Source organism: Carlito syrichta, unplaced genomic scaffold, assembly GCF_000164805.1.
Source record: "Carlito syrichta isolate Samal-C Ts95f unplaced genomic scaffold, Tarsius_syrichta-2.0.1 Scaffold287953, whole genome shotgun sequence".
In the NCBI taxonomy this organism is placed as follows: Eukaryota; Metazoa; Chordata; class Mammalia; order Primates; family Tarsiidae; genus Carlito; species Carlito syrichta.
Genome location: NW_007232049.1, coordinates 51,031 through 64,151, shown reverse-complemented (window position 1 = coordinate 64,151; position 13,121 = coordinate 51,031). Strand labels below are relative to the sequence as shown.

General features: G+C 37.3%; 1 protein-coding gene across 1 annotated transcript in view; it reads left to right on the top strand.

Annotated features, from left to right (window-relative positions):
• Window positions 1–13,121, top strand: part of DNAH8 (dynein axonemal heavy chain 8) — a gene marked incomplete at its 3' end in the record, with an annotated part of 103,423 nt that overhangs the window by 39,312 nt on the left and 50,990 nt on the right. The window contains exons 13-17 of the mRNA XM_008053199.1: window positions 3,335–3,472; window positions 3,631–3,871; window positions 6,680–6,879; window positions 10,575–10,728; window positions 12,142–12,305. Coding sequence (XP_008051390.1) covers window positions 3,335–3,472; window positions 3,631–3,871; window positions 6,680–6,879; window positions 10,575–10,728; window positions 12,142–12,305 — 897 coding nt within the window. The remainder of the gene's footprint in view (window positions 1–3,334; window positions 3,473–3,630; window positions 3,872–6,679; window positions 6,880–10,574; window positions 10,729–12,141; window positions 12,306–13,121) is intronic.

Below are 13,121 nucleotides of genomic sequence, written 5' to 3'. Positions count from 1 at the left end.
CCGGCTAATTTTTTGATTTATTGTAGAGATGAGGTCTCGCCAAGTTGCCCAGGTGGGTTGTTTTTGAATAGTGTCAATGATTATGCAGAAGCACTGCAATTTTGAATAAATTTTGTTTATTTAGAGGAATAACCCTCCTTGTCTCCCCTTCTCTTCTTACTACATTTATGCTAAAATGCTCTTCCTCATTGGCTAGCCGTAGACTTTATTGAGATTTAAGTACAAAGAACTTAATTGATTTTAAATCATAGATCTAAACCAATATATTTCAATAGAATTTTAGAATATTTAAAATTTTAAATATAATATAAATTATAAATATATAAATATAGTATGAATTTTATGTATAACTTTCCTCAAAAGCAACATTAATACAGAGCTCATTAGAGTCTTGGCTTTAGAAAAGCACTTTATGTTGACTTCCTTCAAAGTCACAGCATAAAAATTTCATGGCAAGGAAGACACGGAATTTTCTGAAGATAAATTAATGCTTCAGCCACTTAAGGTAGATGGTTTGTAATTTCTTTCTAAAACAATCATTCTCCAAACTTAACCCACTGGCCAGTTGTTTTAGAATTGTATACTTCTGGTCCTCATCACTGATTTACTGAATTAGAATCTCTGGGATTGGGTCCTAGGAAATCTACATTTTTACCTACTCTCTAGGTGATTGATATGCATGCTCAGTCTGAGAGTCAACATGTTAACCCTCAAAGCAGCAGGAAAAAGAGTCATCCCCACTTAACATCTGGACCAATGGACCATTTTAATTTTGATGTTTAAAGTAATTTTACGAATTATTTACCAAGAAATAAAAAATGATGAAAAGCACTTTTATTAGAAGACTTAATAAGAATTTAAAGAGTGTAAATTCAAATGTTTACTCCATGATGTCCTGGTTTAAAGATGAAATACACAAAATGAAGACTAGCATTTGAATGCGACTAACTCCTCATCAGCATGAACCTGGAACATGCCCATGGTATAAACACTGATTCTAGATTTCAAATGTGTCTCCAGTGGATCTTAGCTTACTATTACTTCTGATGTATCTTGCCCTTGCCTCGTGAAAACTCAAGACTGTTGAAAACTTAGACACTCATGATTTTGTTGAAAGGTGGATTGTTGGCTGGGCTCGGTGGCTTAGCCTGTAATCCCAGCACTTTGGGAGGCCGAGGCGAGTGGATTGCCTGAGCCTGTGGGTTCGAGACACACTCGGGCAACTTTGTGAGACCTTGTCTCAACAATGAATCAAAAATTAGCCAGGCATGGTAGTGCGCACCTATAGTTCTGGCTACTTGGGAGGCTGAGGCAGAAGGATTACCAGAGCCCAGCAGATCGAGCCTGCGGTGGCCGGGCGACAGAGTGAGACTTCAACTCAAAAAAAAAAAAAAAAAGAAAGGTGGATTATCATCTTCTTTGCGCTATACATACAAAAATCTTTACTTTTAAAAAGAATGGTAAATTCAATGAATTTTTAAAATTTCAAATCACATGTCCATAGAAACACATCTGGCTTCAACATTTGTCCAATTATGAAATGTGTCAAATAAAACTTACATTTGAGAAGCCAAGGTGGGAAGATTTCTTGAGGCCAGGAGTTTGAGAGACCAGTCTGAGCAACACAGTGAGACCCCGTTTCTATAAAAAAAATAAAAAATAAAAACAACGTACACAAATATAATGGAGGCCCATGTCACTAATCTTTTTTAACAAAATGAGATGGTCTAGGTTCTTGTTGCTAAATATTGTATGATGAGACCCTTGCCTCTATTGAAGTCCATGGAAATCTATTTTTCATTCATAAATTACTAAGTTTCATACAATTCATGTAGGTTATTGTCACCTGAAGTCTCTTAATGTGATATTTCACTTATACAATTTATTTCACCATCAAAATTAGAAACTAGAGTGCTGCTTTTTGTCTCTTTTCTGTTTAATACCTGGGAAGCACATATCTTTGTCAGTTTTCTTCTCTTTACTATTTTAGGTAAAAATGAAAAATTCTGAATTATTAACTGTATGAAGTGAAAGCTAAACAAGCAAACATCAAAAGACTACCAAAATAGTGTCTCTGGAATTATTTTTATATACTTTCTTGAAAGGTGATGCAGTACTTGGGGCAACACAATAAGAAACCTGAAAGATGACATAATAGTGATTTTGTTCACTATTACATCATCCTTTAGGAGAGTGCATCATTCCTCTCTTGTTATTTTAGTGATTTTTAGCATAGTTGGAAATAAACAGTGAGTAGTGATGAAATACTTTTTAGAATGATGAAGAATAAAAACAAATTAAGAATTGGAAAAATAAGATAACTAAGATTGGAAAATGTGCCTTAAATTTATAAGAAGGTCTAATGCACCTATATGGTAATTGCAAGCTAGAGTGAGTTTTACTCCATTAAAATCTTAAATATATTTTGTTTTTGTTCTTTGGAGTATCTCTAATAAGGGATATTATTAATGTCAGTCTTTAGGAATAGTTAGAAATACTTGAAAAATAAACTGGACAACTAAAATTGGGTCAGGTAGAACCTCTGGTATGCTGAGGATTGAGAGATTTCTGACAGAATCCACAAATTCTGTTGAATAGTCAATTTAGTGTTTTACAAAATTAAGAACTTTGCCTTTGGACCTTTCATTCTTGTTATAATGTAGAAAGGGATGTTTAAGCTCAGACTTAAAGCAGATCAGGGCTTAGTTAAGGGAAATGTTCTCATTAAAATCCAGCTTCAACTGAGTGCAGTGGCTCACACCTATAATCTCAGCGCTACTTGGGAGACTGAGGTGGAAGGATTGCTTGAGTCTAGAGTTCAAGGTTGCAGTGAGCTATGATTGTGAAGGCTAAGGCGGAAGAATTGCTGGAGCCCAGCAGGTCTACGCTGGGGTGGCTGTGAGCGTGCCATTGCACTCTAGCCTGGGCAACAGAGTGAGACTCTGACTCCAAAAACATATAAATAAATAAATAAATTCATCTTGTATTTGAAAGAAAAAAAATCCAGTAAAACCTTAGCTTTGATCTTGGTATCAAGTTTTGGTCACAAGTTTCTCATAAAAAAAAAGAAAAACAGATTTTTCCTTTATAAAATAATTAAACCATTTGTTAATGTCAAGTTACAGTATGATTTAGAATATTTGGGACCCATAAACTTGACCTTATTTACAGATCTTTAACAAAGTCTTTGTATTAGAAACTGATATAGTTGTATGAATTTGGTATCTTATACACATAGTATATGAAATATTTGATTGGATGAACTGTCTATTTAATAATGGAATTTATTTTAAAAATACATGTTATATGTTGACTTAATCATTTTGTTTTTCAGAAAGGAACTCAACTTGTTGCAGAAGCTGTATGGACTGTATGATACTGTGATGGGCAGTATTAGTGGTTATTATGAAATACTTTGGGGAGATGTAGATATTGAAAAAATTAATGCAGAACTGCAAGAATTTCAAAACAGGTAAGTTTCAATGGAATTAGCTCACTTTTAAAAATAATCCCTACTTTAGGATTTTATAAGTATTTCACAAGCTAATTTATTCCTTGATATATGTATGTACATAAAACTTTCTTCAAAAAAAGTGTGAAGGTGACATAATTTTTCATTCTTTCTGAAAGATGTCGTAAACTTCCAAAAGGACTTAAAGATTGGCAAGCTTTTTTGGATCTCAAAAAAAGAATTGATGATTTCAGTGAGTCATGTCCTCTCCTGGAAATGATGACCAATAAGGCGATGAAACAGAGACACTGGGATCGAATCTCCGAGTTAACTGGAACCCCATTTGATGTGGAATCTGATACTTTTTGTCTTAGAAATATCATGGAAGCACCACTCCTTAAAAATAAGGATGATATTGAGGTACATAAAAGTGTAATGTCATATTAATCAATGATCCATTAAAGAGCATAATATTTTTCTTTTCTGAGAATTGCAGAGACATTTTATTAGAGGGTATATTGATTGCCCTCTATAACGCACCCTCAACATTTGGAAAGATCCTGAACGTGCTTGGATTGTACAATATAATCCTGTTATTCGGAGATAATATGGTTATTTGAAATACATTTGCTTTGGAGTTCCTCAGTCTCTCTTCTGTGTTCCTTAACTGCACTTCCAGTTTAAAAAAAAATCTGCTTATTTTTTATTGTGTTCTTGGTGAAGTTTTATTCTCCAAGTTTTGAATTCTTTACTTTTTCCTATTAGGTCTGTTAAGTTGCTAAAATGTTCCATTATTACATTTTTTTCTTTCCAGGATTTTTAATTGCTGTTTTGTGGCTACCTATTCTTTTTTTATTCCTACTTTTTTTCTAGCATTTTTCAGATTCTTTTATATATTTTCAGATCTTTAAGTTTCAGATGCATAGATTTATAAATGTCTTCACTTATCTCAGAATTTTAAACATAATTATTTAAAATTTATGACAAAAAAGTTTAGACGTATACTAAAGTAGAGGTTTCCCTTGCAATAACATTTATTAACTCATGGACAATATTTTTAAATTAAATTAATTATTTTTCTTTGGAAATGAGTTTTCACTCTGTATCCAGTCTAGAGTGCTGTGGCATCATCATAGCTCACTGCAACCTCAAGCAGTCCTCCCACCTCAGTCTCCCAAAGTGCTGGGATTACAGTTGTGAGCCAATGTGCCTGGCCCATGGCCACCATTTTTTTGTCTGTACTTTCTGTACTCCGACAACTCCAATTTAAGTTCTGTTTTTCAGATTGTTGTTTAAAATTAATTTCACCTGGACTGAGTTTTTATGTTTGCTAATCCTCTAGTTTAGAGTTTTTCATGGATTTTATAATTTTTATTTAAGATGTTTATTAAACATTTTATTTATTTGGAATAATATACTTGAAAATTTTGTCATGTATAATCTGTTAAAGTTGTTTCTCTCTTCCTGTGTCTTATCTTTCCTTGTCTAGTAGTCCTGTGATTGCCTCTCCCACCACTCATCTTCCCTCACAGCCAGATGTCATAAAAAGCAGTCGACATCCCCTATTTTGCTATGGTGTGACCATTCAGGCATGAGCTGACCTGTTTCAGATCCTGGTTGTGGGGCGGGTTCTATGTCACTCCAGTCCCCAAACTGACAGCTTCACTTAACTAGATTCCCAGATGGCAGCTGGAGGCAGTACTTTCAGCTCCTTTCTGAATGGAGGGCTATAGACCCTAACCCAGGTGCTACCTCTCATATAGACCACTTTCCGTCTTTTTTATCACATGGGAACCAAAGCCTGGCCCCACTGCGCAGGGCCCTCAGGCCCAAGCTTTGGCTCCACTAGCTGATTTGCATATTTTTCCACTTTTTGGTTCATGAAGATGTTTATCTGGTTTTTAAGCCTGGCTCTGTTTTTTCTTTTCCTTTATTTTTCTTTTCTTGTTTTTTGCTCTCTCTCTCTTTCTTTTTTTTGTGTGTGTTTTATCTATTATTTTATGTTTTTGGAGATGAGAAAATGCACCATGTGACCAGAAATCTCCCATATATATGATTTGGATTTTCTGCCTCCTCTTGCCTCTTTTTAGCAGCATATGCACACAAAAAGTTTTGCTTTCAAAGCATTTTTGTCCTGTTTGTAAATAAAACTAAGTTACTATTAAAGGACACAATCTAAGAGAAACACTTTGGTGATCATTTCATTCTTATAAATAGGTTTCTTTGCTTAAGAGTATATTGTCTGTGTTCATAGAACTCATGGGCTATGCTTTGAAAACTTGATTTTACAGTTTCAGGTAATTCTAGGGATCCATTATTGACCCGCAGATTCTCAGTACCGTCCACCTCAGATACATGCTGTTACTTGGCTACACGTACCCTACCACTAACCAAACTGGATTCCTACTGTTACTGCACTCACTGCCTCTAAAGGAAGCCTGTCTCCTCCACACAGAAAGTCCGCTCCCTCCCTAGCCACCCTCTGTTTGAATCCCACTTACCCTTCCATGACGCCTTCCTCCTCGGCACAGGCAGAAGTCACTTCTCCCTCCTCAGAACTCACCATGGTTCACATCATTCTTATGACATTTATTACACATTCATTTGTGTCATAATTACTTGTGGAAATATCACACACCTTACATTCCATCTCCGTGATTCTGTGATTCTAAGTCTGAAAATAAGTGGAAGCATTGTGGGGAAAATATGTTACTTGTATCTTCTTTTGTGAGACTTTCTTATCAATATTCTCAGAAAAATAGGAAAACCCATAAGAAAAAAATGGACTTTTAAGCAAATGAGATATGTTAGGGCCTGATTAGGTGGGAATATAGTAATATCTATGTGTTACTTGGAAGAACTCAAAAGACCCTTACAGATATTCTCATCTGATTTTCATAGCTAGCCTCCAGAATAGACAAAGCAGCTGTGATTATCAGCATTTTAGCCAAAAACCCCAATTAAAAATATGGTCAAGAAAATGTTGGTTTAAGCTCCATTGCATCAAGTATGTGATACAGGAAAATAATTATTAGTCAGATAGTTGTAAGGCTCTAGTGTCAAACTGCAACACAATGATCTTGAGCCTTTGTTTTCTTGGATGTAAAATGACTAAATGAACTAGATCACATCGAGGTACCTTCCAGGCTAAAAGAATTCTGTGAGTTTATGATGTACTTAATTCGTGGTTGGGAACCTCATGACACATTCTTTTATTTTCCTCCAAAGGATATTTGCATATCTGCCATTAAAGAGAAGGATATTGAAGCCAAGCTGACTCAGGTGATTGAGAATTGGACCAACCAAAATCTGAGTTTTGCGGCATTTAAGGGAAAGGGAGAGCTCCTGCTCAAAGGAACTGAATCAGGAGAAATTATCACTTTGATGGAGGATAGTTTAATGGTCTTAGGATCCTTACTAAGCAACAGGTAATTTTATAATTTGGGGGAGAGGGTTAAGTTGGGTATTTAGATCGGGTACAATACCAGGTAAAATCCCAGTTTTGCAGCTGTGACATCCCATAGGAAGAGTTCTGTTTTAGATTGCTAGATTTTGTCTGTCTGTCGATGAACTATTTCCCCTAATAATCATGGCCTCTGTCTCTTCTTTCATAGTAGTTATCTCTCCTTCCCTATTTTTTCTGGTGGACCCCATCATAATAACTGCCCAAACTGACAGTTTATCCTCTGAAGATCTTGGCCTCCCACTGAGATGACTTCAGTTTATCTTCTCTCTCCTTTGTTCTATGATTTGTCATCATTGCCTTCTTTGGCTAACTCCATTCAAGTATTCACCTGAAGGCCCAGGAAAAAAGCCTGCTGGTCACACATGAAAGCATTAGAAGCTTGCTTTTTTTTTTTTTTTTTTTCCTGAATCAGTCTCACTCTGTTGCCCAGGCTGGAGGGCAGTGGCATGCTCACAGCTTCTGCAGCCTGTACCTGCTGGGCTCAGATGGTCCTTCCATCTCAGGCTTCCAAGTAGCTGGAAGTATAGGCATGCGCCACCGCACCCGGCTAATTTTTTAACTTTTTGTAGAGACGAGGTCTTTCCAAATTACCCAGGATGGTCTCGAACCCCTGGGCTCAGGCAGTCCTCTTGCCTCCACCTCCCAAGTGCTGGGATTACAAGCATAAACCATTATGTCTGGCCTGAGGCTTGCTTTTTTTTTTTTTTTTTTTTGAGTTGGAGTCTTACTCTGTTGCCCAGGCTGGAGGGCAGTGGCACACTCACGGCCACTGTGGCCTTGACCTGTTAGGCCCAGGGATCCTTCCACCTCAGCCTTCCAAGTAGCTGGAACTACAGGCATGTGCCCGGCTCATTTTTTGATTTATTGTAGAGATGAAGTCTCACCAAGTTGCCCAGGCTGATCTCAAACCCGTGGACCCAGGCAATCCTCTCAGCTTGGCCTCCCAAAGTGCTGGGATTATAGGCGTAAGCCACCGTGCCTGGTGAGGCTTGTATTTTTAATGGTAAAAAGTGCTGGGACCACCGTGGCCTGAATGAAGCAACCTGTTCATCATTGAACTGTGGACCATCTCAAAGGTGCCTGTGATCTTGAGTGCAGCTTTAGGAAATTCCAATGGGACTCAGTCAGATTAAGTATCTTGTCAGGTCTTTGACCTAAGCATTAGCAACCCCTGTTTCCCTAGCACTCTTAAGAAAAATCTGATAGCTCTTCCCAGTCACTCTTCTCCAGGTTAGGATCACTGGTTAATGAGTGACATCTTGTATTTTACCCCTAGCCCCGCAGACAGTCTTATATTCGGGTAATGTACTAATCTATAAAGCTTCAAGTTCAGGGAGTTCTGGGTTGAATTTATTGAAGTTAAGATCCTAGGGTACATCCTTTGCTTTCAGGGAATTTGAATCCTCCTGACAAAGGTGACCATAGGATATTCAATGGGTTCTAGATTTCACAGGCTGCTACCTCCCCATGGTTAATTGAAAATCTTGCCATCGTGACTTCCCGAATGATGACCTCTTAAAGAAGGGCTGTAGATTCACCTGAGCAATGTCTGCAGCCAAGGAATTCAAGATGCAAAGACTTTTAAAAATTCATACTTTTGACATAACCTGACTTACTTGGTGCCTATTGATACATTTGTAAACTCAATGCTGGGGCCCTGCTAGAAAGATAGAAGGATAGCTAAGAAGTCATCATATTCTGCAGCAGCAGCAAGTGGATCTGGAAAGCCCATTCCATAACTAACCATGGACTGACCTTATAGCAGACAGTGACTGCTGAATCTCTAGGATGACCTTAATGTAACTCCAGAAGGAAATTGTATGTCTCCATGGAGGAGAGGTGACTGAAGATATTGCCTGGATTGTGACATTTTCTTGGTGAAAGATCCATGATTCTGTGGGACTTCGTGGGCCTTCCTATCAGTCATGGTGGGTTCATTCACACAAAGTTGTGCAATGCAAGTACCTGGCCAAAGGACAGAAATTAGTTATGCTAGATTTTCTTTCAGATCTACCTTTTACTTGTTGGGAAGTTATACTTCATCAAAGATCATCACTCTTCCTATTCTCTGCACAGGGCCATTTTTGATCTTAACTATTTATGTATTTCATCTCTCTAAAGTCTACATGTCTTGATTTTGAAGATGTTTTTGGCATATTGGCTGCCTTTCAGCTCTAGACCAATGGCTAAAGGGACAGTGTAAATTGGGTGTTAGGAAAAATGCCTTTTACTGCCTGTACAACTGGATTACCTACCTCCATGAAGCAAGTTTTGGACAACTCCATTTACAACTCCATGTATAACATGGGCTTCCAGAGAAGTTATGGGTTGCACTCAGGCATCAGACCACACCTAGAAAAGCCCACTCTACATGTGAGCACCTTAAGTCATTCTCTCCTGGATCAAGAAAAGTGTGAAGAGTCTAGTCAACAAGCAAATGCCACCACATCACATCAAAACTACTTGCCATTGCTACAAACTGAAGTCAGCTTCCTGCTCTAACTGTAGGGAATTGGGATCTTTACCCGTAGCTTCTTTGATGGCATTCACTCTGTTTCCTGTCTTTGTTGTGTTCAGCTTTCTGGATTCCTTGTATTCTCATAAACACTTAAGCCATGCCATTCTGGGTAGTTCTCCTGGGACTAGAAACTACAAAATCTAGTTGCAGTGCCTGGTGGATTGTGTTATCTGTGGGTGGGACGAGTATAGCTGTAAGTTTTCATCAGAACTGAAGCTTTTTAGTAATCTTTCTCTGGGTAAACCTGGTAATAACTAACCTTCTCCTGATCTTTAGGGTTCTGACTTGTCCTGCCTTTAGAGATAGTCTGTTTCTTGTTGGATGAAGCCTTCAAGGCTATTCATAAGAAGAAAATCTCTAGACAGTGGTCTCTTACTCTAGATTCAGTAATTTCCCACACCAGTAACAAACAGTGTCTTTTTTTTTTTTTTTTTTTGCATTTCAGAAATTGCCACAATGCCTTCCAAAGAGGTTGCACTAGTTTGCATTCCCACCAGCAGTGTAGAAGTGTTCCTTTTTCTCCACATCCTCGCCAGCATCTGTTGTTGTTTTATTAATGATGGCCATTGGTTCCTGGGGTTAGGTGGTATCTCAGTGTGGCTTTGATGTGCATTTCTTTGATGATGAGTGAGGCTGAGCACTTTTTCATGTGTCTGTTGGCTGCCCGTGTATCTTCTTTTGAGAAGTGTCTATTCATGTCTTTTGCCCACTTTTGAGTGAGGCTGTTTGTATTTTTCCTTTTGGCATGACAGACAGTGTCTTATGTGTTACTCCCACAGGCAGTCCCCACTTGAATTTGGTTCACAGAAGTCTTAGAAAACCATCTTACTCCTTGTTTCCCCCTTACTCCCAGAAGCAACCAGCACAATTCCTTGGCTGGACCTCTGTGCCGTAAAACTTGGCCCATTTTCCTATTCTGTGACGGACACATGGGAACAATAATTAAAACCTCTATAATAATAGGAGTTTTATTCATAAAAAGCAAAAAGTTTATTAGCTGTATAATATTTATTAGGGAATGCCTATTTAAGACAAGATGTTCACTCCCAAAGGATTATTTCTCTTGTGATTTACTTTGTTAGGCAATACTATTTTCTAAACCTTCCTTGAAATGTGATATTTTCCATTCTTACTTTTAGATATAATACTCCATTTAAAAAAAATATCCAGAATTGGGTATATAAGTTATCCACTTCCTCAGATATAATTGAAGAATGGCTTGTAGTACAAAATCTTTGGGTTTATCTTGAAGCTGTGTTTGTAGGTGGAGATATTGCCAAACAGCTGCCTCAGGTAAATATGCTTTCTGTAATTTACTGATAAAATACTTTGGTGTGTTGTCTATACAGCTCTGTAAAAGTCTTCACAAAGGCATATAGTCAAGGCTTGACTATACCAGGGGTTGGCAAACTATGGCCCTCTCACCTGTTTCTATAAATAAAGTTTTATTGAGACACAGACATATCCACTCATTTATATATTGTCTATGACTGCTTTAGCACTCCAGCAGCAGAGTTGAGTGAAACCGTCTGTCCAAGGTGTAAAATCTTCACTATTTGGCATTTCACAGAAAACGTTTTTTTTAAAAAAGCACTGACTTCTGATTTACCTTAGCAGAAAGAAGAAACTTGCATAGTTTATTTTCTTTTTAAAAAATTTTATATATTTTCAAACAGTGAATAATCTTGAGGTTGTTTGAGGGTGTACAGTACATTCAAATACAGCAATATTAAATTATAGTGGTTCACCTTTTCCAAGAGCATTATAGTATTCCTCTAGAGTAGCATTAAAATTAATCTGTATTTGGTAAGCATACATTAACTATTAGTAAGTCTACTACAAGCAGGTCAGAAACATTCTATGGAGCAAGGGAGTTTAGTCTTAGAAGGCTGTAACAAAACCTTTAAAACAGTTCTACTGGGGCCTTTTAAGTAAATGCCAATAACCAACTGATAGTTGTAGTCTACGAAGATAACTTTCCTCATAAAATCAAGCCTGCTCTTCCCAAATTTCTGTGTCTACAAAAAGGATCTATATACATTAAATCAGGGCTAAAAGGATTTGAAATGGCTAATTTCCTTTTGTAACACATTTTTAAAACATTAAACTAATATATATATTTTTTTAAATCAGAAAGATACATTTTTAAAAGAGGCAAGATTATGGTAGTTTCTGGAGGCATTTTTGCAATTGAGTGCAAAGCTTAATATCATTCATAGGAGATAAAAAATTTTCATTTGCAAAAATGCAAATAAAGTTTTGTTTTGTGTTTTTATGTTTTTTTTTTTTCCTGGGGTACTGTTGAACTGTAATTATTCCAAGGATCCTGAGATCAAATTATTTTCATGCTTCTTCAGTTTGCTCATCAAACTAAAACACCTGGGGTGCTGAAACACTAGATTTGAACTTTAGGTTGATAGCTCTGCAAATTAATCATGTGGTACTTTGAAAAACATATTAAGTGCAATGAAACAAATAAGCAATAAACCCCATTGTGATAAAGCAGTATTTTAATAAGTAGTTTTATAACTTTGAATTTTTGTTGTTCAGAATTAATTTGGCTGGAAAAAAAAATGTCTGTTTAAATTATGCAGCTTGAGACTAACAGAGGCTGGTTTGAAGAGCTACAGAAAATTCCAAGGTGAAGATTTTGCTTTTTTCAATTACCCAAATGCTAATCTTTACTGACTGTGGATTTGTTTTCAGGAAGCAAAACGTTTTCAGAATATAGACAAGTCATGGATAAAAATAATGCAGCGAGCTCACGAGAATCCCAATGTGATTAGTTGCTGTGTTGGAGACGAAACCATGGGGCAACTTTTACCTCATTTACACGAACAGTTGGAAGTATGTCAGAAGTCACTTACAGGGTAAGAGTTTAATATTTACATCACGTATCATTTTATATGTGATAGTGTTTTATCCCAAACAAGTAGATTGCATTTCTAGTTTGGTAGTGATGGCTGAAGTGGGAATAGGAATTTAAAATTTCACATAAAGGCACCTTTGACTTGGGAGTGGGTGAGATAAGACATTGTGCTAGTTTCCTGGGCTGCTGTAACAAATTGCCACAAACTAGGTAGCTTAAAGCAACAGAACTTTCTGGGCATGGTAGCTTACTCTTATAATCCCAGCCCTTTGGGAGCCTGAGGCAAGAGGATTGCTTGAGGCCAGGAGTTTAAAACCAGCCTGGGCAGCAAAGCGAGACCCAATGTCTACAAAAAATAAAATAATTAGCTGGGTGCATCGTGTGTGCCTGTAGTACCAACTACTCAAGAGCCTGAGGCAGAAGGGTCACTTAAGCCCAGGAGTTCAGTGAGCTGTGATTGTACTACTGCACTATAGCCTGGGCAACAGAGCAAGACTCTGTCTCTTTAAAAAAAAACAACAACAGAAATTGATTCTCTCACTGTTCTGGAGGCAAGAAGTCTGAAATCAAGGTGTCAGCTCCCTCTGGAGGCTTAAGGGAGAATCCTTCCTTGCTTCTTCCGGCTTTTGGTGGCTGTTAAGAGTTCCTTGGCTTGTGGTTACATAACCCAATCTCTGTGTCTTCACCTGACCTTTTTCTCTTTTTTCTTTTTGTCTCTTACACATTGAATTCAAGGCTCATCTAGATAATCTAAAATGATATCTTCTCAAGATCCTTCACTTCATTACAGCTGCAAGACCCTTTTTCCAAATAAGGT